This window comes from Thermobia domestica, chromosome 10 (assembly GCF_964235325.1).
Source record: "Thermobia domestica chromosome 10, izTheDome1.hap1.1, whole genome shotgun sequence".
Taxonomy (NCBI): domain Eukaryota; kingdom Metazoa; phylum Arthropoda; class Insecta; order Zygentoma; family Lepismatidae; genus Thermobia; species Thermobia domestica.
In genome coordinates, this window is record NC_137463.1 from 113,259,206 (window position 1) to 113,286,319 (window position 27,114).

Here is a 27,114-nt window from a genome sequence, read left to right on the forward strand (position 1 = left end):
GCGTCTCTTTACTTTATTTCATTGTTCTTCGATATTCACTTTCAAATGGTCGCCGACAATTGGCATCTAAAATATACAATTCTTCATCCCTAGCTTCTTAAATAATTAACTGTTAACATATGTATGAAAGATTCATCTTACTTTTTATTCATCAGATATGCCAATCCTTTCTTCTAAATTCATCTCCCATATTTGATGCATTTTTGCTCCTTTTTGTAAGCGATTCTGTACTAGAAGGACAGAAAATGGAGCAGAGAGCGCTAGAAACCGTTGCATGTTACTATGCATGGGCAAATGGAAACACCTGACTGTCATTCGTGCGTCGCTGCAGATGTCAATTATGTCTCATAAGTATCTTAAAAAGTATGCACCTATGTCCCAAGTTACGACAAAAAGGCAAATGACTATCACAGTGCGAAACTTAGCCAGGTATATAAATGCTACGATTGTGGTATATGGTCGCAAATATCAATTAATTGTAACAAGCACCTAAAACTTTAGGTACCTGAAGTACATACTTAGTCATGAATACCATAAGTAACAAGTGCCGGGTACAGAAAAAGTAGCTGGGACACCTAACTGGCACAAACCTAGCATATCTTGTGCTGTTAGGGTATGAGACACTTCAGTCATGTCAAGACTTCACTTAGGAACTAATATGTGCGCTATCCGAAAATTCATGTTTCAAAACCCTGCGGTAGTTTCGTAACAGCTTTTAAAGAGGAAGCTTGGCTACGGGCATATAATTTTAAGTACTCACCAAGTACCTCTATAAAAATTGTTGCGGAAGTATCGAAGGTTTCTGAAACAAAGATATTTGGATAGGGCGCATACTAGTTCCTAAGTGAAGTCTTGACCCGACTATGGTAGGTCAAACAGTTTTAGAGCTATGGACCTTTAAATTTGAATTTTCCATGTTTTCTGTAGCCTATAACTCCGAATGGAAGCATTTCTGCATTCAAGTTGGTCTATACTTTTTGTTTTATTTTGGTGTCAGGTATCACCTCCCAAACGTTGTCGGTGTTGTTTTGAAACACCTTGTATACCGTAACAGCACAAGATGTGCTAGGCATGTGCCATTTAGGTGTCCCAGCTACTTTCTAGGTACCCGACGCTTCGCACATATGATATTCATGTGTTAAGTAAGTACTCAGCTACCTACAGTTTTAAGTACTTGTTACACCTAATTGATATTTGCAACTATGTACCACAAATATAGCCTGGCTCAGTTTCGCACTCACTTGTTTTTATGTCGTCACTTGGAACATATATCTGTCATGTTCTACGTACGTCCTTTAGGTACATATTCTTTCAGATACCCTAACAGCACAGGATGTGCTATTCATTCATCATTTAGGTGTTCTAAATTCATCTCCCACATTTTATGAATTTCTTGCTTTTTCTAAGCGGGTGTACTAGAAGCAATAAACGCATCAACTTTATTAGAATGCAACTTTCGCCTATCATTTGAAAGTGAATATGGAGGAACCATAAAATAAAGTAAATAAGACACTCGTCAATTTGTTATAAAATTACATGGCGAGCAGATTTTATCTGACCTCAAACGGTTATTGTGGTTAAAGGAACACTCTGATTAACCGAAGGGACAAGACCTCAATAATTTATCCCTGTACACGCGAAGTTCTCTGAATCGTCTCTGTGGCCGAGTCGGAGGAGCAAGCGGCTAGAAATCCAATGGTTGGTGGTTCGCGGCCATTTTAGTGTAGCCCTACATTTTCTATTTACTTGTTTAAAGTATTGCTTAGACTCACCTTAATGTAAACACATTACGCATAGAGGCGATTTAACATATTTTGGGAGAGTATGTTTGTGGTTCACTGACGCTGACAGCATGGACAACATATCTAGAACATACTAGGCACATTCCCCAGATACATGTCAGGCATGTGTCTAGGGGCGGACATACACTGTGACAATCAGTTGCCATCCATGTGATTTCTTTCTCAAAAGTATATAAGGCATATACTGGACATATTCCCATATACCTGAGGGAACATGATAGGCATATCCCTGCTATGTAATAGTGCTGTTAGGATATATATATATATATATATATATATATATATATATATATATATATATATATATATATATATCAGGGCGCAACATTTCAAAGTCAGACGCACTCCCCAACCCAAAAATGATAATCACCAGTATCTCTCACGTACAAATAATGAGAATTCCCCCCTCGGGGAAGTTGGTTTCACCAAGAAAGAGATTACGTCAGGGCATAACATTTCGAAACCATACAATTAGATTAAGGATAATCAATTTGAATTGGACAGTTAATATAAATGTTAAAAAAAGATGTCTTACCTTAAGATTACACGTTTGTGTATATCTCTCTATACATTGAAATACCAGTTGTTGATTGCAGTTTTCGGATCCAAGTCCTTAAATGAAGGTTCCTCGACGAAAAATGTCAGCAAATCATCCAGTATGTCAGTCTTTAGTGAATTCCTGTAGGCAGTCTTAACTCTGTTGAGAATACTGAAGCCTCTCTCACATGAGGGAGTATTCATAGTTAAAACTACACAAAATGTAACCATTGGAAGCAAATTGGGAATCTCGTAATAAAGTTTTCACTGTAAATCTTTTTCAGCGTCTGATTCAACGTCAATGAGGGTGGAAAAAGAGGGTGCAAATTACAACGTTGTGAAGACTTCACTTTCTATGTCTGTTGTGAAGACTTCACTTTCCGTGCTTTCTCTCACTCAGTGACACTTATTTTCGTGCGAAACAGAAACTGCGCAGCCTTGTGAGTTTAGGCAGAAACTCTCTTTACTAAAGACTGGTAGCCAGCTCTAAATTTCTAGTCGGTTGCCAATGGCGACCTGGCGACCGGAAATTTTGCGCATTCTTTATATATATATCATATATATACAGGTCATATCTGTATATATACAGGTCATATCATATATATACAGGTATATATACAGGTCATATCTGGGGGGATTTACTTAATTTTCCTTTCAAATTTTGCAAACTGATCAGTACAGTGGGAACAATTTAACATTGGAAAGTTCTTTTTTGTAATCCTTTATATAATATACATGTAATTTTATTTTATACATGTAATTATATTTTCAGAATGTCCACATAAGGGAAAACAAAACATTCTGTATAACTCCATAGTATCAATTTAAATCAAATAATTTGCTTCCAAGTTGAAATATTATCTCATTATATTATTCCAATACGCTAACCCTGTTTCGCCATAATTTTGTTACTTATGGTAATTATCAATTACAATTTGAAAGAGTTCAAAATTTAGTGAACATTTGAAGTTGTGACTGTTTCAACATTACTAACTTCATATTTCGGGTCTTCTAAACCCCTTTGAAAGTAGGGGAGCATTCCTTGTTAGTTTAAAACCTACTACTACGAAAGTTGGTAATTCTTCTTCAATATTAGCTACTACATAATTATTGAAACTTTCTGGCGAAAAAAACCTTATAGTGTTTTTCGATATTCATTCATACAGGCTTTATTTTATTAACTGAGAACACAAAAATTGCATGTGGCTTATAAATTGGTATCAGTCTTTCAGTTTAACGTCCAACGATTAAACCCTTCAGGCTAAGGGAAACGAATAATTAAGGTAAGTGAATGATAATGGAAGAGTGTGGAATGATGATGTGGGAGAGATCAGGAGTATCTCAAGAGAACCCAAAGACACGATGTCGTCCACCACAATCTTACCTGACCGGGTATCAAACCAGGGACCCCACATACCAGAGGTAAGCGCTCTACCACTTCAAGTTTTAAGTAAATATGAGTCATACTATGTCCTTATGAATTTTTTACATGAGTTATAGTGAAAGTGTTTTGTTAACACACTTCGTATGGTGAGTGAAACGCTTCAGAGTCTGGTAAAGGACCCCGCACTTTTCTTATGGAAAGTGGCTTTCGGCTAATGTTGTTGAAACTTCACTGGTTGATAGTTCTTAACATGTGGATCAAAAGTCTCAATGGGCACAAAGACCGAAATCCACTCCTTCCCCCCAAAAAACCGCCTCCAAGTAGCTGGGGGGGATTGAACTGATTTCAGCATGTATAACAATTTGTTGTTTTAATCAACTCAACAAGGACCCCAAACAACCACATGTTAGACTATCAAACTACCCCACTTGACACCGCCCTTTTCCCCCCACATTCCCCCCCCCCGCGAATTACCTTACGGATGTTCCATATTACTGTAGTTTATAGTTGCGCGTATGTGTTGAAATACCTACAGTTTTGGTCTCACCGACGATATAATGGGTTTCACGTATCGCTGATTACGAATCTCAGGTGAGAGTTCTAGAACTCAAGATGGATGATCAATATGGCGGATCAAAAACACGAAACTCCTGAATATAGCCACAAATAGCTGTTTACTAGGGTATTTTGGGTCGTTGGTTACGAATCTGAGGTCAAAATTCTTGAATTCAAGATTGCAGATCCAATATGGTGGATAAAAACGTCGAAGCCACAAATCGTAGTAGACTAGAGTGTTTTTAGATCGCTGTTTAAGTACGCAACATTCCTTGATACTTCAGCCACCATGTAGAATTATTCTGCACCCTTGCCCTTTACCAAAACCCACCACAGATATCTTAATGCTGAACGGTGTTAAAATAATTCATCAATTATCTGTTCATTATTTTCATCATTTCGGTTTGCAGCATCTAATGTGGTACTTAGCAATGAGTCATCGGGATATCTAATATTCTGTAAATGTCGTGCATGGCCTAAATACCACAAGACACTTGCAACATGCGCACATGTATCTAATGTACGAGCACCGCTTTGACATGTACAGTAGTAACCTTGAATAACATTTTGATCATAATCCTGGTCATTGTGTTAGTAGACAGAGATACCGCGATGCAATTCCTTTACTGGAATATTTAGGAATTGATCATAGAATGCCCGCATTCCTACTACCACGTGAAAGACAACTATCAACAGAAGAAGCGAATACTTCTCGACTAGTTACTAAAAGTCGATGGATACTCGAGGCAAGAAACGGGCATGTAAGATCTGTTTTTAAGTTTCTAGCACAGACGTTGAATCTGCAATATGCAAAGAAACTGAATAGTTTCTATCGCATAGCTGGAGCTATTTTGAACAGATACCATCCCGTTATTTTCATGCAAGACGCAACCATTGAATTAGCTAGAGAAATGAGAAATAGGTCAATCGTGCCGAACGTTGTTAAAGCAAGAGCGAAGGTAGATAATCTTATTAGAGGGAACGGTCAATGGGTACCGCTGAATGATCAAGGCCTAATTGATTTCTCTGTACTTAACTTAAACTACTTACGACATTTGACTGTAGGCACATATCAAGTAGATCTCTCATCCCCTTACGTCCAAGATAAACTAATACGAGATAAGGATGAGCAATTCCAGCTTGACGAAAACGTAACTGAACCGGGATTCCTGCGCATACGTCTCTACTCAAGGTTCCGCAATGCAACTAAGCATCAAGTTTTCATAGCATATGTAGCCAATGATGAAGATGACCAGGATTATGATCAAAATGTTATTCAAGGTTACTACTGTACATGTTAAAGCGGTGCTCGTACAATAGGTACATGTGCGCACGTTGCAAGTGTCTTGTGGTATTTAGGCCATGCACGACATTTACAGAATATTAGATATCAGATTCAAGAATTTTGACCTCAGATTCGTAACCAACGACCCAAAATACCCTAGTAAACAGCTATTTGTGGCTATATTCAGGAGTTTCGTGTTTTTGATCCGCCATATTGATCATCCATCTTGAGTTCTAGAACTCTCACCTGAGATTCGTAATCAGCGATACGTGAAACCCATTATATCGTCGGTGAGACCAAAACTGTAGGTATTTCAACACATACGCGCAACTATAAACTACAGTAATATGGAACATCCGTAAGGTAATTCGCGGGGGGGGGGGAATGTGGGGGGAAAGGGCGGTGTCAAGTGGGGTAGTTTGATAGTCTAACATGTGGTTGTTTGGGGTCCTTGTTGAGTTGATTAAAACAACAAATTGTTATACATGCTGAAATCAGTTCAATCCCCCCCAGCTACTTGGAGGCGGTTTTTTGGGGGGAAGGAGTGGATTTCGGTCTTTGTGCCCATTGAGACTTTTGATCCACATGTTAAGAACTATCAACCAGCGAAGTTTCAACAACATTAGCCGAAAGCCACTTTCCATAAGAAAAGTGCGGGGTCCTTTATCTCCTCAATTATACCACCTGTTCCTGATTATTTCAACTTCAAACAACAGATTTATTTTCCATGTCTCTTGGTGAGCATATTTCATAATTTCTTAAATTTGGATGAATTACATGAAAATTAAGTGAGCAGATACACATGCAAGTGCAAATTAAATCGAATGTTAGAACCTTGGTTATGCTCGCAATAACTAAGTTTAATGTGTACTGTGGAAACTAAAGGATGGTTGCGATTTTTTTTTAATTTGAGCAATTTCTTAATCTTATCTTTGATTCATAGCGGACAAACAAAGCATCCTCTTAACCCCTAAAATCCATGCCACACCATTATTACTATTATTATTAATTTATTTATTTATTTATTTATTTATTTATTATTTGACGAAGGTTATGCTGGAAGAGTATCCTGAAGTTCTGATGAATTTATTCCCTCACATTATGAAAGATTTTAACATCAGGTAAACGCTCTATTTCGAAGTTGTCAAGAAAACGCAGAGCATTTGTCATGAAAATTTGGAAAAGTGTAAGAAGATTATCGTGAAATGTGAATTCGGTTTTATATGAGTGAATTCGCTACCTAACCTCTCACTCTTTTACTCCAGGCAATGAATTTTACTGGGAAACCTAAAAGAAAGCATAAACTATGTCTTATAACAAAAATATAACGATATGGAGGAATTTATAGCTAAGCTATAACATTTTCACTGGCTAATTTAAATTCCAAAACAATAGAAGGAATTATCAAGTCTACATGAACACTCAGTTTGTGATCTGAAAACCAGAAGATAAAAAAGAAAAAAGAAAATGCATTTATAATTTCTATGATTTCTAAGAATTTATCCTGAACATGTTTTTTTGATCAAGTAATTTGTTTGAAGAGTTTTTGAGTGAACGTACGTCATACTGCGCTAGAATCAGAATAAAATAATTTTTACAAGAATACGCAGTATCGAAATTTAAATGCCACTGACATCATGTCTAACTAATTTCAAGCTACTTGTATAAAATCATAATGCTTACTTAAGTATGTGACAGAAGTATCAGTAATGAACTATTAATAACCATTTTGCGAATGCTCTTAAATATGTTTAAAAATAAATTAGAATTTTCAAACCATACATGCTTCATTTTTTTTCTATTTTAGGTGATATCTTTCTGGAGGAAATACCCAACCCATGTAGCTTCGAGAAGGGCCCACACTGGAAGAACAGATGTATTCAGTGCGAATGCTTTCGACGAAACCTTTTGAAATGCACAGATATTTGCCAAAGGAATGTATTAATTCCTAAAGGTATGACACCTTACTTATTACTACTATTATTATTCAAATTACATGGTCTTGTGTTTCTCTCTATTACAGTTAGTTTACGAATTTATAAATAGAGTTTTACTTGATTATACGAAACAGTGTAATTTTAGCTAACTTCAAGGATTTTGTCCAATAGTGTTATTATTGGTAGTATTAGTATCAGGGTGCATTGATTTAAATCAGTGTGATTTAAATCCGATCTAAATCAAGATTTAAATCGCTTGATTATTTAAAATAAAATCGTTGATTTAAATCAAATTCCGAAATAAATTAATTTAAAGTGAAAATAAGTAAAATTCCGTTTCTGTTCTGTTATTTAGACTATGGAAGATGATAAACATAATTCAATGAGACTCAAATGTATGTACAGCATAGTATGAAAACAAGTGTCATGCAGAGGATAATTAGGGAAAATCCCGTTTTGAATGGCAACGGAACAATCCTGATTTCTTCTCTTCGTAACATTGGGTTTTTAAATCGTTAACTATTCCACCAGGGAAATCATCGGCATTTAAGACGAAGATTCTTTTGTGTGCGAGTCTATTTCTTTGTTCCCAGATAATAGGGGCATATTTACAGGGGTCCTATCTCCTCTCCGAAACTTCTTAGATTTTATAACTTAAATTATAAACTTTTAGACTTCAAAACTCCGAAATTTATGTATTTTATATGTATTTCGTGCCGCAAGCTAGTTCCGATTTTTGTAAAAATATGCCCGTGCCAATTATCAGTAATTTTTGTGAAAAAAGTGTAATGTTGATAAACATTGCTGTACTCTTCCTTAATGCTTAACCCTTTTAAATTATATCGCGTATTTTTAGGTAATAGGATAGAATCTTCATTATTCGACTAAAAAATAAGGCTTATTAATAAAGATTTTTACTTTGGGTTCTTTTGTTTTTCAAGACTGGAGGCATTGCAGAACACGGTAAATATCCTTTCACATCTTTTTGCTTCAAGATTGGGGTGTGATGACCTCATATTTCTTAAAAGTATTTTTTTCTGTGCATATTTTGCATTCAGAAGATTGAAATTTTCATACACATTCAGTGCACCTCCTAGTATTTTTCAGATCTCTGCGTGAAAACAGGGTTGGAGGTCCAGAGGGAGAAAATGTAAAAAAATAAACAAATAAATAAATAAACAAATAAATATCTCTTTTGCGTTCTTCCCGCTTCAGATACACGATGGAGACATACGATCGTACCGTTTGAAAGACTGTTCCATTCTGAATAGAATGATGTACGATCCATGATCCTAGGATAAACAGGGATGTCTCAGGAAATTTTTATCTGAGATCTTGTTTTATACGGGAATCTGGGGTATACTGGGGATATTATTTTTCACGGGCTTACTTTTGCACCTAGAAGATTGAAATTTTGCACAAACATTTAGTGCACCCTTAGTATTTTTAAGATTTCTTTAAGATCTCTACCTTAAAGCAGGGGAGGTCCAGAGGGGCGTAAAGTTTTAAAAAGGAGGGATATTTTGTAACAAAAATCCCTTTTACGTGATTTTCCTGCCTCAGATACCCGATGGGTACATTTTAGTGGTTCAGTTTGAAAATCTGTGTTATTCTGAATAGAATGGTGTACACATTATGATTCTAGGATAAACAGCGGATAGGAATGTCTTAGGAAATTTTTATAGTACATCCGGGTCATTTGGGGGATTGTGGGGATGTTCTTAGCTCACTGTTAAATATTTTCCAGTCCTTACTATTCCAGATAGAAGCTTGAAATTTTGTACATACATTTAGTACACCCCTTAGTATTTCCCAGTTGATTTTGAGATTTGTGCGTGATCAGAGGAGTCCAGAGAAGATCAAAATTTGAAAAAAAAATATTCAGAAAAATCCCTATTTCCCGCTTCAGGGACAGGATAGGGAAATGTAAATTTTACTGTTTCAAAGGCTTTCTATTCTGAAGAAACCGAAGTACAAACTATGATCCTAGGATAAATAGGGATGATGCTGTTGCTGCTTGACTGAAAGTCTATAATTTACCTTTAAAAGGCCATAATTTAAAAAGGTTAAGTTACATTGTTTGGGATTGATATATTTTAACGATGGAGATTAATTCAAAATTCATTCCCGGCGGGAGCTCATGTGGTTCGGATTCCACGTTAATCAGTAGGTCCACGTCTCATATAGCCTCGCTACTGAACGGGACGTAAAACTCAAAGTCAACTCAACTCAATTCAAAATTCAATCCCAATACTTTCACTTAAATGAAATAATTAGCATTTAATACTGATTCCTAATGTTTTTTCTTCAGTTCGCGAGTGTATTATACGAGGAGAAAGCTTTGATTTAAATTAAAAAATCGATTTAAATTAAAAAAACAACAAAAATGACTTTTTTTAAAAAAAATCATGATTTTTTCCACCCGTGTAAATTTTCGTGAGGCTTTCTAATTAGTTTCTTTTGCGAAATATATTTGATCTTAACAGGTAGGCACAAAATAACCCCGTTAGTAATCCGCGTTACAAAAACTACCTAGCTACTGAGAGGGTTAATAGTGTAGAAATGTATTCCACTAAAACCATAACTAAGAAATACAACCAAGTTCTTCTACATTTATCCCTTTGTTGGGAGTTGAAAACGAATAGAAATCTGAAACGATGCCAAGGTCTATTGAAATTTGGATATCGCAATATGAAATTTCCAACTCTGGTGCTAAGAAGTACTTCGCAGGCAAAAGCCTCTCGACACCATAGTTGTATAAAACTTGTTTTCAACACTAAGTTTGCAAATGTAACTATCCAACTTGCACATTTCCATAGAACTTGGCTTCGTTTCACAATTTACCTCTCATACATACAAATTCACTTTGAAATTCACCATATTTCAAACTATTACTTATATTATCTTTGACAAAATTGAAAGGTTCTGTGTAAGTATTCTGAAACATTGCCAAATTCTATGGAAACCTGGAAGGAAAGTTAATTTTGCGACTTTGGTGCTGAAAACAAATTCTATACAGTATCGCCTTGAGAGGCTTTAGCCTGGCAAGTTCCTCTTAGCACCAAAGTTGCAAAAAATAATATTCTGATTTCCGAATTTCAATAGAACTTGGCACCATTTAAGATCTATATTCTTTTCCCAAACCAACAAAGTGATAAATGCACGACAGCTTGAAACTATTTTTTACCTTTAATATTTTTGATGGAAAAATACTTTTTTAAAATCATTTACAATTACTTACCTACTATCAAGGTAGTATCTAGGTACTTACCTAGTACCTAGTACCTGGTATCTAAAGCACAGATAGACCATTAGTTAGTAAATTAAGTAGTCATAGTGATGAATATATAATCTTTATTTTTCCTTGCCAAGTTCCAGATTTTCTTGTTTATTGGAACTGTCCTGTATGCTTTTATTGCTTTCCACAGACGCCCCCATTATTCTCCCTGAACTAAGAAAGTTGACACTTTTATAAATTTTATGTTTACTTACACAAATACATACTTTTATGTTGAATTTGAATTTTTTTGTTTCGAACAAACATCCTATTGCATGCGTTTGAACTAATATTTGTGAGTGACTTAGATATGAAAGTTTTCACGTTTATAGAAAGGAATACTGTAACTCTTCACAAGTGATTTATATGTGACGTTAATTTGTGATTTAGGCGTCGCCTTTTAATCCCTCACTTGGGCGAGGGAAATTCCATAATAATTTGTGTGCATGAAGTACCATATAGGATTGGAGTCCAGTGAAGTAATTTTGGCTTTGTACCTGATTTCCCCATTTGAAGGTGAGACATTTCGTTTTCGTATTGCTCCCTTTACTTGCATTACAAATGTGCCAAATTTATACCTCTCTGTGCACTTATACCTCTCGGCTTAGAAATCGTTACAAAAATTTTAAGTACAAATTAATAACAAACTCTTGCCAAGTTTGCTCATACATTCAGAAACACACTTCTCCATCGACTACTTCCTCCTGTTATTCAATCCAACTCACCAGCCCCTTCTTCACCTCTCCTTGTCTAAAATAGTGTGTGACGTAATATGCTCTTTACATTTAGACGGAGAAAACAGGAACCAAGTTGACAAATTTTAAAGCTAAAACCGTTTCTTTCATTCGTTTCTTCTGAAATGCCTTTTTAGAGCCAGAATAAAAACAATTGTCACAAAATGTTATAGCTTCATAAATGTCTTTTTTGCATTCTTTGGCTTCTTCAAAGACTGCAAGCTAGAAAGATGCTCCTTCTGAAATCTATGGAAATTAATAGTCACGGCAGTAGGATTTGTGCTTCCCAAAGTCTTTAATGTGTGAACAAAGCCCTAAATTCCACTGACAGAAATAAGTGTTATTCAATGATTAATTTCATTTCTTGTCAATAATTGCAAAGAGATGTTCCAGGGGTGTCATTTGGGCTAGACAGGAGGGTGCAATTCTCCCCCCTCTGAACTTGATAAATATGTATTGGTTTATCAAATGTATAGTAATACACTAATAAAAACAAGTGGACCTCTTATTTCGGCTAAGATCGTGGCAATGATCATGGAGCTAGAAAGATGGAACAAAAGCCACTCTCAAGCTTTTACACAACTGAACACAAAAAAGCGGGCCTAATTGTTGAACCATGCTTAGTTTTTGAGACAGCATGAAATATATCAAAACATTTACTTTTTTCCATGCTACGACCATCGTCACGCGTGTCCTTTCTTCGCGTTTTTACTATGTTCTCACTTTTTTATCCATGTAATATCAGTCATGATTTTTTGCAGTAGTTTATTCACATACAGAATTTTTTGTAGCCTAACCAGCAATTTTTAGAACTTTGCTCTCCTGAGATATTACGCTCCAAACATGGCATCAAAAGCACAAACATCAACTTTCGGACACCCATAAATCTATGGTGCCAGTAGTATCAAAGCTGTGGATATTTCTGCAGACTCTTTACATGCAATAGTATTCAGCACAATACTTATGAATACCTTACTTCATACCATTCCTAATATACAGCCCCTTTAAATTTGTAATTTTCTGTACTTTTTCTAGTGATTTTATGTATTGGTTTCCAACCCTGCTTATTTATTTAAAAGCAATAGTATATGTTCTCCGTGTACCTCAGTCTCTCTTCTAAACATTCGTTTTTGTTTGGAGTTCGTCTGATATGCACGTCTTGAGCAACTGTAGTTTTGTAAACGCTGGCAAATGCAAAAAAATGCCACTCCACCAACAACAAAGATGGCCGCCAATCAGGAACACTTGTACATATGACAACATGAATGATGTTATTGACCTTCCCATACACAAGGTTCGTCACACTCTAAGTTTTATCATTTTCTGAGATGGTCGAGCAACCACCTCTGGACCACTTCATATGGATTGACCCAAAAGCTTTTGCATCACTAACGTTACATTTGTGCCAAAATTCAAACATTTATGTGTACAGGAATCATCCTATTGGTTTCGGGCCTAACTATATAAATTTTGTCCTTGTCCCCTCGTTCCCTCCCATGGAGAGGAAAATTACCACTTTTCGTTTTTTTTTCTGTACTTATAATTATCACAAGTCGTACTTTTGTGCCAAATTTCAAGTTTCCATGTCTATAGGAAATGCCACATAAGTTTGATGAGTGAATATCAAAATTTAAGTTTTTTTGAGTATTTCATCGCCTTCCATCTCGTAAATGATTCGAGATAAATAAATGGAATTGTATAAAGTGCCTAACTTGGTAAAGGTTAGTGACCGAGAAAATTTTTTTTGGCCTATCTTCATGGGAAGCGAAGCTATGGATGTTCGAGAATTGTCTCTTGTGATATACACACTACGTACTCCAGTCAGAGAACTTGGCTAGCGTTTTGCCGTGCGTCTTAATAGAAGTAACTGGTTGACTTCTGATAGAGTTACGGACTTTGAATTGATTCTATATCCAACTCACTTTGCTCTTGAGCCAATTTTAGTTCAACATTTTCATGTCAATTCTTTTGCTTACAGTTAGAATAGCACTTCTTAAACTTTTTTTTTTAAATTGGTGAACACTACTATTAGTCAGAATGTTATTAACCAATCTACTCTTGTCTACTAGAAAGTAAATTTGTTATGTTTTTTCTATATTTTTAAACGTTTGTAGTATTATACGTATATATATTACATTATATACTACAATACATCTACTGTATACAATATTGGAATTTGCATGTTATTTAATTTATTAAATGCGGTATTCGACTACTTATTTAATCCACATCTAGCTGATATTATCAACTATAGTGTGCTATACAAAATTCACTTGAACTTTATTTTTTTCTTTTTCTTTTAATGTTCAGTCTGAGACGATCACAAAAACAGACCTCGAGGACAAATTGCGGTCTGCTGGCCACAATCTAATAGAATAAATACACATATTGCCATACAAACACACAGCTAACAAGCAATGCACAGAACAAGTCAGGATCAGATTCGACTCAAACTTCGCCCAGAGAACACATAATACAAAAGAAGAAAAAGTGCCACATTTGAGCTTCCCCCATCCAGAAACATCAGAGATATGCTCTGCTACATAACGCACCACGAAACAATATGACAAAGGAAATGTTGCAAGATACCCGTTTATGTCGAAAACGGAAAAGACGGGGAGCACCGGGATTATATCAAGATATCTGATATGCTATAATACTGACATCGCGGCCATCTTGAAAGCCGCAGTCTTGTATATAGCGTAAGGTATTGAAATGGAAAGCTGAGTGTCTTACATATGAATGTAAAGTAAAATGGAAAACGAAAACGAATGATGTAACCGCGATAAACATATATGTACTGCTGTGGGCGGGACGAAGTGTAAAGGACTCGGTCAAAACAAATGTGTGTGCGAAGGAGAGAATAATAGTGAAAGACACCACGGCAGGGGTGGGCGACAGGTAACTGTAAAAGTGTATGTGCGTGGAAGTGCACCCGCCTTGACACACGATGACTTTCGAGGATATTTTAAATCCGTTTGGGACAGTGAGTACCACAGTTGCAACCCGCGATACTAACGGTCGTTTGGAGACTACATAAACTACAAAAGACAAACTGTTGTGGAACAGCATGTCGGTAGATCACTGGCACATAACGAATGTTATTGTCCACAATTTCACATTGACTAGTTGAATTAGCAGAAGACGTTGCTTTCTATTACAACACAACTGGCTTTTGTTTAAATCTATAACAGCGTGAGTGTTGTACATGCGGGTATCCTGAACTTTCAGTAAACAAATCTTCTTGGTCTTTTAGGGAGCTGTGTGTCACTCATTTTTTTACTCACTACCACTACTGCCGATATGTTCAACAATAAGTGCAATCTTGAGACCACACGCATTGTCATATGAAAATGGTGCCTGTCTGCATATTTGTCTAGCAGTGTCTTGCATGTTCCCGAAAACACAACCTTGTCTTATTTACACCTTTCTTTTATTCCGGTTGTCCATTATATACTTACACACACATATATACACACAAACATATATATATATATGTGTGTGTGTGTGTGTGTGTGAAGCATTCCAACTAACACGGATTTCTTTTTCTTTCTTTGTAGGTGTTTCTTTGTCGTGTCATGCATGTGTTACGGATTACTTTTCTGTTTGATCGCGTTAACAACAGAACTTCAATTGTTTTTCCATCCTTTGCTTGCATGAATGCCTATTCACTTCCATACCATACTTGATATGTTATCAGAGATTGGGGCATTGGTTTTAGGTTTCAATTTTACCCGCCATTGATATTTCCTACGCCCTCCTTCCAGATTCAATACCTTACGATATCTTCACGATAGCGGCTTTCAAGATGGTCGTCAAGTCAGTATTATAACATATCAGATATCTTGACATCATTCCGGTGCTCCTCGTCCTTTTCATTTTCGACATAAAAGTGTAGTTACCCTATATAATATTGTCGTGTTATGTGTTATGTTACGGAGCATATCTCCGGTGTTTCTGTATGGGGGCAGCTCCAATTTGGCATTTTGCGTTTTTTTTTGTATGCTTTTTCCTCTGGGCGAAGTTTGAGTAAGATCTGATCCTGCCTTGTTCTGTACAATGCTTGTAAGATAAATTGAACTTCGTCAATATTAAGAAAGCTAATGACAACGTATAATATAAACATTAAGGTTCTGATCAAGATTAAGTATAATATTTCGATTCCCCAATATTATTTTAAATAAATTCTTGAATATATGTATATTCTTATAGTTTTATACGTTGCAATCGCCTCTCTGTGGGATACTACAGAAATTATATGAAATAGATATTTTGGAATGAATGTCCTGCATTTATCCTTGCACTAAAACAAGCTAAAAGAATCGTCAGAGGGAAACATGAAATCTATGGGAAACTGTCCTGGATTGAATATTGTCTATCATAAAATCATCCGTGGCTCTAATCATAACCCTTGCTAAAGAGGTCAGAACTCTCATTTACTGAGATAATGTTCATAGGGAACTTCGTAATCTAATGGTATCTCTCTATATATATATCGATTTATGTGTTCATACGCAAATATGTGTATTCGGCAGCATTTCACTACCAGAAGAACCACCGCAACCGAATAGATCCAAATGGAGTAAGCAAACGAGAGTGCTCTGGGAAAAGGCAGCAATTCTCTAATTCCCAAGCTGCCAGAAATCGTAGTGATTGGTACGGCAACTTGGACATTAGTTCCAGGCGTAGTCACAGTAACGACTGGGGTATTTTAGAGTGGAAGGCAACGGAAAACCACCACTCTACTCTTCCGTAATTTGCCGACAACAGAAAGAGAAAACACGTACAATGATGTTTAGCAGTGAGAATATAGTTTCGGAGGGAAAATATCCCCCATTCCGATCTTCGGGAGTAGAAAGGCTTGGGAAAGGACTATGGGACGAGAAAGTAAGAATGTGTGGAAGATTGATAGGGAAGAAAGACATGAAAGAGCAAAAGGTTAAGGATAGGGACATGGAAATTACGTACCATTTTACAGGGAGGAAAATTAGAAAATCTTAAAGAGAAAAGGAAAGAAAATAATCTAGGTTGTGTAGTTTTTTGTGTGAAATCAGATGAGAAGGTAATGAGGTTTTGAATAGTGAAAGATGTAGAATGTTTTACTTAGGTAATGAAAAGGGTGCTCAATTCTTGGTAAGCGCTTAAAAGAGAAGGAAGTGAAAGTAGAATTTGTTGATGATGTTAAAATGTAAAGAGAAAAATCATCTAGTATAAGGTACAGACATATGCACCGATGACATCGCATACAATTGAAGCTGCAGAGGATAATTATAAGAAAGTACACAGGGCGAAGAGCGGCGCAATCAAGTTGAATAGAAGTCGTATATGATTAATGGTTTTGAACCACTATCATTTTCTACAACTTTTGATACCATAGCAATGACATTTTATTTTTCCCATATGTGAACTTGCTACCGTCAATAGTGATACACCTTCTTCTTCCCCATTGAAGTACCTTTCGAACAATATTTTCAACTCCTTTAGAAATATCTTCTCTAGAGGCCATGCCTCCAGAGGAATAGTATGAATGGCAATAAGCTCTTCATACACTTCATAAATTTTATCTATCCCTTGAATAACAAGTAACATCTGAGCAATATCTCAAACATCTGTTGACTCATCCAGGGCCAAAGAGAAACATTTTGAGTGTATTTTTTTGACGGACAATTGAGTTAATATATTTTCTAAATACTCTTGTTGACTAACAGTTCTTAAATGAACTATCTTTTACTGGGCATACTTTTTTTCGCTACTACAGTCAAGCAATCCTTAATTAATTCGCTTTCAAAGAATGGTTCCCATATTTCATTATTGAATAAGACACACAGAAACTATCACGCCTGAGAATGTTTAATCTCATAATGACGTTTTAGTATATTGTATTATTTAAGAACTAATATTGTTTTGTTTCAAATTACAAACGTTGCCTTACTTTCCCTACTTGACTCAACTACGAAATATTGATATCCCCATTGTTTAAGTGTTCTACAATCACTATCTATCTTTCGTTTCATTTTCATATTTATAAAAATCCACACAAAATCACGCAAATTCAAATTAAAGTAATACCAATCTTAATTAATACCAGTACAAGCCAGGCTTCTGAATATACTGGTTTCAACTACTCATAATTAAACACAATGTATTTTCACTAAGAAACTATAGGCCTAATCAAAAACACACTATATTTCGCTTTTCAGATCGTACTTGCCTTTTCGAACTCAAAATGTGGAACTGCCCAACTCTTGGTTGTCTCCCATGTTTATGTCACGCGTCCTCGATGAGTAGAACATGTTCAAAAATACTCGAAAAGATTCGAATATTCTAGCCAAACGATTACGAACAGAAGTCTTACTAACATTTTTAGTACTGCTACTCGCCAATAACACTATGTACTTCGAGAAATGAAGCATAATTGCGTTTTGGGTGATTCCGTTGATCGTCACAAGAGACGCTGGTGCTACAGTATCTTGGACCTTGAGACTTACTGGTGAAGTCTGTTGGGTACTTAGGCTAAAACGTTTGGAGATCTCTAGTCTAGAGCCTCAAGTGTTATTACCAATGTTATTGCCACTAGTTAGTGTGTACTTACTTGAAGTGACGCATGTCAGGAGCTTTGGAGATAAACGTCTGATCTGAATTGCACATTTAAATATTTGAATTTGGAAGAGGTAAAATATGCTTATCATCACGATGACAGAATTTAATGTCAATAGAGCTTTTGCGATGGTTACATTTGTTTCTGGAAGGATAAACATAATGCAGATTCAGGTATTGAATGTGCTGCAACATCGTTCGTAGAAACTAAGACTAATTTGATGCAACTAAGACATTTATCACTTCAATAAAGTAACATGTCACCAAAGTAATAAATTCAATTATTCTTGCAAAGAATAATTAGATTAACTATTAAACAGGCAGTTAATTTTCCATCCATATTATGCGTTTATGGTTTTTTTAGAGCAATCAAACTCATATTCAGGATATAGCAAATATTCGTTTCTGCTGTTGCTATGCTCTTTGTGCTTTAGATCGCTGTATTTATTAATATGAACAGAAACACAAGAGGTGCAAAAAGTGCAGCCAAGTTCGTCAGCCTCAAAAAGTGTTGAGATGAGAATGGATCAGCCAAGTTCCTTGGCCACTGCATCTGAAACGAACACTGGAACTTGGCGCGAGGTGTCTAACACATTCGAATACACTAAGATGTCTGTTCCTAGTTTCACGGCCGCGACGTTTCAGCCCTAAGCCTAGTGGTGACCCCCAAATACACCACGCTCACAAATACCATCTCTAAAGCTCGTCAACATCATTTACGTTGACACTTCGTGGAGGAATATAAGTTTCCCTTGTCTGGGTTTCGAACCAGGTGATGGTCCCTAACCCACCACGCCTACCACCAGTATCCCTAAGGTTTTGTAACATCATTTTCCTTGACACCTCGTGCCAACTTCGTTGTTATCTAAGTAAATCAGTAAAAATAAACAATTACAACTTTAGTGTGGTTTTATGGGGAACTGAAAAATCTTTCCCATGTTATTTATAAAGGATACCTTTTACACCTCAAAATTATAGGGCACTTACTTTACGGCTACAATGATTAAATTTGACAAGATTGTAGCTTTTCGGGAGTAACCGAGAGAAAAATTGACAAGAGTGAACATTTTTAATTTTTAGGGAGTCTAAAAGGGAGATGAAGAAATTCCCCATGCTGTTTAAATGGGTCTTTTTTGGACTTATAATCTCATATTTTAGGTACTTGAAATTGGAATACAAACGTGAAACTCGGTATGCTTCAACGTTTCGTTAGTATTACCTAAGTAAATTAGTAAAAATAAAAATTTCCAACTGTAGAGTAGTTTTATGGGGAACAGAAACACCTTTTCCATGTTATTTATATTGGACGTCCTCTACACCTCAAAATAGTTAGACACTTCCGGTAGAATTAGAATGATGAAATTTGACATGATTGTAGCTTCCCGTTACTAACCTACAGGAAAATTGCTAAAAATGAATATTTTTAATTTTTAAGGAGTCTAAAGGAGATGAAGAAATCCCCATGTTATTTAAATAGGGGATTTCCTGGGATACAAAATCTAATCTTTTAGATAGTTGAAATAGGTAAAGAAACTTGAAATTCGGGAATTGTAAGCTTAAGAGGTGTGAGGAAGTAGGCCGAGCAAAGGCGAGGGTGTGGGGGCGAACCCCCAGGAGGGCAAAGTTAGGAAATATGAACAGCAAAGGCACGAAATTCACTGTTGATGAAAAGGCTGATACGTAAGAGATTCGCACATTGTTCACAGATAGAGACACGACGCATCAAGAACATTTTGACATAACGACTATGGTAACTATAATATAACTCGTGGCACTAATATATTTACAAAATCGGTTACAATTTGTTGCTAGTCTCACATAAATTCGAACAATTGGATTTCTCATTTCTTCGAAAACTTCATTAATTCTAAATATCCCCACTTCTACATTCTCTTACTTATCCAATTAATTTCAATATCTATTTAATACCAATGACTGCAATAAAGGAAAATATTCACCGAAAAAAGACAAAATACTGGCTTTCCCGGTCTTTGTTCCCAGCCACGAAATTTACGGCAGCATGTACGTGTCTTAGCGCACCTTTTTAAAAGTTAACTGATTCACAGAACATGCCTCATTAACTTGCTCAACTACTTATTATTAGCTTTCACTCATTTTACTCGCACACTGGGAAAAAATGTATGTGGCGTACGTGAAAACGTAGGTCACATCTGTAAATCCTGTAGTTTTTGGACTTAACATGCACTAAACATTTAACTGAAAAAGTATATTTTAAACATATTTCCGCACGGACGAAGGAACTGTATGCAGACGGTTAGGATCTCACATACAGATGGCCATATGTAACTTATAGCTGATGTACGTAAAGTACGGAAGACTGTTAGATGTCAAACCTCCTGCAACGACATTGTGTAACATCTAAGCGGAAAAGAGGGCAGTACGTATTTAGCGTATGGATAACGTATTTTAAGTATTGATTTCTGTAGTAAACATAAGGATCCCGTATATTTGTACACTATACCGAAGTCCGGATAACGGATTTCTCTCAGTGACCTTAGCTCGTTTCTCTATTAACCTAGAACAACAGGGACGTGAACACAGAAACATCGAGAAGAGTTAAGATTCCAAAGGCTCTTCTACCGGGAATCGAATCCGGGATCCCATACACCAAAGGCGCAAGTGATAGCCAATAGACCAGAGAGAAGGGCACTAACTCGACCACTGGGACGATTGACAACATTATCACTATGTACACGATGTGTTGAATAACGCAATCGTTCCCGATTTCTGATTCTGAGGACAGTTCTTTTTTTTTCTTGCCAATGAAAAATTTTCCATATCAAATTCCTCAAGTTTCATTCTCAAGCCGTTATAAGATACCTTTATGAAGAGTTTCGCATCTGTATCTCATTAAGAAGTACCTAATGGTTATGGGCTGTTTCTCACCCTTAAAAATATCCATAGTACATTCCTTAAGGTAGGTACCATTATGCAGAGTTTCAAATCTCTATCTCATTTGGAAACACCTAATCAATGATGAGTGAGTGAATGAACCGATCTCTGTTTAAAAACTACAGTTTTTCGCCCATAGAAAATTCCACAGCACATTCCTTAAATTTCGGGCATTTTTCGTATTCAAACCATTATAAGCTACCTTTCTGCAGACATTCACATCTTCAGCTCATTGGGAGGTACCTAATAGCTTCGGACAATTTTTCGCCTATAAGAAATTTCCCATAGCACATTCGCCAATTTGGGACTTTTTCCATACTCAGGTGAATATAAGATACCTTTATGCAGAGTTTCACGTCTTATCTCATTGGGAAGTACCAAATCAATGTGATGAGTGAGTAATTGAACCGATTTCTGCTTGACTAAGGACATTCCCCCATTAAATTTTTCCATAGAACATTCCTCACATTTCGGACTTTTTTCACACTCAATTCATTATAAGGTACCTTTACGCAGAGTTTCATGTGTCTATCTCATTGGAAACTAGTAAATCAATGTGCTGCGTGAACGAGTGAACCGATTTCTATTTTGCTAAGGACAGTTTTCATCCAGAAGAATTTCCCATAGCACATTCCTCACTTTACGGACCTATTTCACAACCACGTCAGTATAAGGCAACTTTATGCACAGCTTCACGTCACTATCTCATTGGGAACTAGCAAATCAATGTGATGAGTGATGAATGAGCCGCTTTCTGCTTTGCTAAGGACAGTTTTTCGCCCATGAAAAAATTCCCACAGCACATTCCTCACATTTCGGAATTTGTTCACACTTAAACCATTTTAAGTTACCTTTATACAAAGTTTCACGTCTCTATCGCATTGGAAAGCACGTAATAAAAAAGACGAGTGAGGGGACGAACATATTTATGTTTGGCTTAGTAAAGTTTCTCGCCCATAAAAAATTCTCCTAGCACATTAATCACATTCTGGACTTTTTCTGTACTCGAGTCATTATACGATGCCACTATGCAAAGTTTCACGTCTATATCTCATTGCGAAGTACCTAATCAATTTGATGAGTGAGAGAATGAACCGATTTGTGCTTGGCTAAGGAAAGTTTTTCGCCCTTAAAAAACTCCTATAGCACATTCCTCACATTTCGGACCTTTTCCGTACTGAAGTCATTATAAAGTACCTTTATGCAGTTTCACGTCTCAATCCCATTTCGAAGTATCTAATCAACTTGTTGAGTGAGTGATTGAAACGATTTCTTGCTTTTCTAAGGACAGTTTTTTGCCTGTAAAAAATTTCCATAGCACATTCTTTATATTTCGACCTTTTTCCAGACTCAAGTCATTATAGGATACGTTTATGTAAAGTTTCACGTCTATATCTCATTGGGAAGTACCTAATCAATTTGATGAGTGAGTGAAACGATTTCTTGTGTAGCTAAGAACAGTTTTTTGCCCATAAAAAATTGCTATAGTACATTCCTCAGATCTCGGACTTTTTCCATACTCAAGTCATTATGAGTTACCTTTATTCAAAGTTTCACGTCTCTATCTCAATGGAAAGTTCCTAACCAATTTGATGAGTAAGTGAGTGAAACGATTTCTTGCGTAGCTAAGGACAGTTTTTTGGCTATAAAAATTCCCATAGCACATTCTTTACATTTTGACCTTTTTCCAGACTCAAGTCATTATAGTGTAAGTTTATGTAAAGTTTCACGTCTATATCCCATTGGAAAGTACCTGATCAATTTGATAAGTGACTGAGTGAAACGATTTCTAGTTTGGCTCAGGACATTTTTTTGCCCATATAAAATTTGCTATAGTACATTTCTCAGATTTTGGACATTCTCCATACTGAAGTCATTATAAGGTACCTACGTGCAGAGTTTCACGTCTCTGTGCAGGCACGTAGCCAAGGGGTGGTTCCTGGGGGTCCGGACCCCCCTTCGGATCCAGAAATGAAAATTTTTAACGAAGTATGAAACAAAAAGAAATGAGAAAAAGATGAATCACCGTCAGAAATATAAAGCTACACCAAGCGTTTGGTTACTCTTTCTTATGAGGAGCTTTGTGTGAGAGCAACGGAGGAGTCAAATTAAAAATTAATATTATTGTAATGGACATTCCGAATTCCATCTATCTCCATGCTAATCCTATGAACTACAAATGACGATCGACAAACCAGTTGGATAAGATAGACTCTCAGGTAGAACTTAAGAAATGTCAAGAATCACCAATAATATGAGCCATTAAAATTTCGCGGCAACACTAATCCATTTTATAGGATGTCTTTACTCTCGAAAGAGATTTCGTTCCTATACTTGACGGCATTAAACGAGGATAAGAAAAAATAGAAAGAAGACAAAAAGAACCGAGTTCGAATGACCTGGGTAGACTATATCTTTTTCAATATTTTTTATATTCTGTTACTCAAGATTTCTTCATAGTTTTTATTAAAATAATTACTAACATATCCTCATTTTATTATCCTAACAAACCAATATGAATATGTTGCCAGTAAAATAGTTTAGATTCATTGATCTCCTGGTGTGTAACCACAATATTTCATGTCATCCCCCCCCTTACGAAATCCTGCTAAACGAAATAATATATGTTGCCAGTAAAATAGTTTAAAATGATCGAGCCCCTGGTGTGATAACCACAGTATTTCGTCACGGACCCCCCTATTGCGAAATCCTGGCTACGTGCCTGCTCTGTGTCATTGGAAAGTATATAATGAATGTGATGAGTGAGTGAAACAATTTCTTGCTTGGCTAAGGGCAGTTTTTTGCCTATAAAAACTTCCCATAGCACATTCCTCAGATGTCGGACTCTTTCCATACTCAAGCCATTATGGAGTGCCTTTATCCAAAGTTTCACGTCTCTATCTCGTTGGGAAGTACCTAATCAATTTGATGAATGAGTAAGTAAAACGATTTGTTGATTGGCTAAGAACAGTTTTTTGCCCATAAAAAATTTCCAATTGCACATTCCTCAGATTTCGGACTTTTTCCATAATCAAGTCGTTATAGAGTACCTTTATGCAAAGTCTCACGTCTCTATCTCATTGGCAAGTACCTAATCAATTTGATGAGTGAGTCATTGAGCCAGTGAGCCTGAAAACTGCACATTTTAGGCGTCCAGTACTCGAATATGGTTAAAGGTAGTAATGTAAGATTTCGTATATGAGTACATTTTTCGGATATCTCCTTAAATTGTGAATTTCATGTTTCTACCGTGAACAGAATCGTTTTTACAAAGCCTCGAATTTACCCCAAACTCTTCGTGGATAATATGCTTACTGCAATGCAGGCCAGATTTTATTTTTTCGCGGAACTGCCGTGCATATTGAACGCTGCATTGTCTCTGTTTTGAACACTGTATTTTATTGTACAAAATTATAAATACAGCATAATGCTTATACATGTAATTGTAAATCGAAACGCGTGACACTTTCTTAGAAGACAGTAATCACCAATTCTATTTGCAACTACAGTACTCTCTTTAAATCGCAATTCGAGTTAATCCTAAATTTCTATAGTGTGGCCAGTTTTCTGGATGACTAAATAATGGTAAACATTTATTTTCGTGTCGGATCAGTCAATATTGGTGTAGACACATATAAAACAATGATGACCACCATAATCTAATGCAATTTTGATGCAGTTTTCTTTTATATACAAAAAAGAAGCTTTTCTCCTCACTGCAATCCACTTTGCTCAACACATTACCAATAATAATCAATGTATTAATAATATTACACGACGGTCGATACTTCATTTCGCAGGGTCATCTGATGTTCTGGAAGTCATTAATTTAGTTTTATTTGTCCATATTGAGGAGTATTACGGGCATCTTTAACTCGTCACGTATAGTGGATGACGTCCCTCGACAAACAATTATCCAGGGCATCGAGAAAGAATAAATGAACGGGAAAGGAAGGAAGAGCTGGCATCTGTATGCTAGATTCTATTGCAGCATTGGTGCTAATGATATAAACCCAGGAAAAAGCTCACTCAGAATGGCAGCCCTGAAAAGCTGTTACACATTTTCGACCGGCTGTTCTGGAAGACATAAAGTCGTATAATACGAATTTTCTCTTTGCGCACTGAACACGTGATAACGGGTTAAATGGTTAGTCAGGCAAATGAATAAACGAAATGAGATTTTTCCAGTGACGATGCTAGTTTCAATTTCTTGGGGAGCAAGCAGAAGAACGCAAATATTTTCTGCGTATCGGAGATAATAGTATTACATTGCTTGATTTATACTACAATATATGTCTGTGGGTAGTCGGGGGACGAGGATGTTAGCAGGGGAATATCAAACCCCTTGGCCTCTTCTAGTGTCATCTTAGCTCTTTCCAATTCATGGTGCTCTCTTAAACAATCTTTTTAATAAGAATAAAATGTAATTTACATTATTTTCTGGAATAATACACAAAATAATTCATTTATCTTGTGAATGTTTTTAGTAATACGTTTTCAAGGCAGTGTGAACTTGGGTGATATGAAATTATATCATATTGCCCGAACACCGCGGCTGTGTTTCGTAATCAAACATCAAACTGAAACAGCACTTTTATTTGAACTCAAATTTCAAAATTATGTCTTAATTATGTTATTGTTCAAATTATATGTGGTTACTTATATAATATGAGACATCTATAGTAATCGATATTCATTCATGACATAATACATCATTTTATTCCGGCCAATTAGTATAGCACTCAATATCTGTACCACCTCTTATTTCAGGGTGCCCTCCTAATACCTTCCATGGCTCTTTACATGAACTGAGTTTACCCCTACTCGTAATGGAGTAGAAAGATGCTCAACCAAGAAGCATTTTTTTTTCGTAATTTTGCTTAGTGGAATGAGTCTATTCGTGCAAGGTCAAATACAACACTAACTGATTACTAGATATTTCAGCCTTAAAAGGTAAAATTTACAAGTGTTTTGCAGCAATTAGAACAATACTACAGAATTTTTTGCCAGGAAGATCATTTCGCTCTCTGTGCATACTGAGTATATACTAAGGAACAGGAATTGTTGCATCTAGGAAATATATTAAATTTAATGATAATCGATTATTTAATTTGTTTCTTATAAACCAAACGATATAAAATAGAATCCAGAAATCATAACTGCTTCCTTTTTTTAATTACAATTGGAATTTTTCCTTCGTAAAATAGTTTAATAACAAGCGACGTATGCATTTAAAAACTTAATATGCAATGAATATGGATCTACAAATTTTGGTTTCAAAATTAAATATATTCTTAAAAACATTACAATAAATAGTCATTACATTGAAAGCAATATGCCTTGGTAAGTCAAGGTATAAGTCCATTGGTGTAGTTATCGCCCTATTCTTTTGAATTCTAGAAAAGATGTGCATGATACAGTAAATTAAAATCATCATAATTAAACAGTAGACTATTAAGGGTACTGCAATATTTACCCCTACTTGTAATGGGGTAAACATTGCTTCTTCCCTTTCTGTACAGAGGAAACATAGATCCAAATGTCGAAAACAAAAAATCACTTTTATAAAGGGAAAACAGAAATTTTTTTCTCGTTAACTTATTTCACGCCGTACGCAACTACTTCATGGAAAAACATAATCATTCTTTAATAAATGATTTGAACAGAATAAAAGATATACCTAAGAAATTCAAGAGAGAACTGTAGGTGCTTTGTCTGCAGGTACGTATATACTATCCCTTGGTCGAGCAACTCTACCATCTTTATTTTGATGTGATATTCCTTTTATTTTTCAAATATATCTATGATGATTATATTTCTTTAAATTTAAGCTGCAAAACAATGCACACCTGATGAAGTATGGAAGGAAGATTGCAACACTTGTGTCTGTGGAAAAAGTGGATTTCCATTTTGCACTCGGATGTTATGTGATGAAGCTAGAAGAAGTTACTGGAAACAAGGAAAAACATCCCACAATGAATTGCGATATCCTACAGTTAAATTAAATACATAAAAATTATAATTTGTTATGATTCAAAGATTTTAACAGCTATAAAAACGAACGAAAGAAAAAAATATGTACTGAATTTGATT

At 35.9% G+C, this 27,114-nt stretch overlaps 1 protein-coding gene across 3 annotated transcripts in view; it reads left to right on the forward strand.

Annotated features, from left to right (window-relative positions):
- LOC145662060 (uncharacterized) overlaps positions 1-27,114 on the forward strand; it is a 62,107-nt gene extending 34,993 nt beyond the window's left edge. For 2 of the 3 annotated variants that reach the window (XM_081727393.1, XM_081727394.1), the window contains exons 3-4: positions 7,371-7,517; positions 26,853-27,114. In XM_081727393.1, coding sequence (XP_081583519.1) covers positions 7,371-7,517; positions 26,853-27,034 — 329 coding nt within the window. In that variant the 3' untranslated portion in view covers positions 27,035-27,114. The remainder of the gene's footprint in view (positions 1-7,370; positions 7,518-26,852) is intronic. The other variant, XM_081727392.1, reaches the window with a different exon arrangement.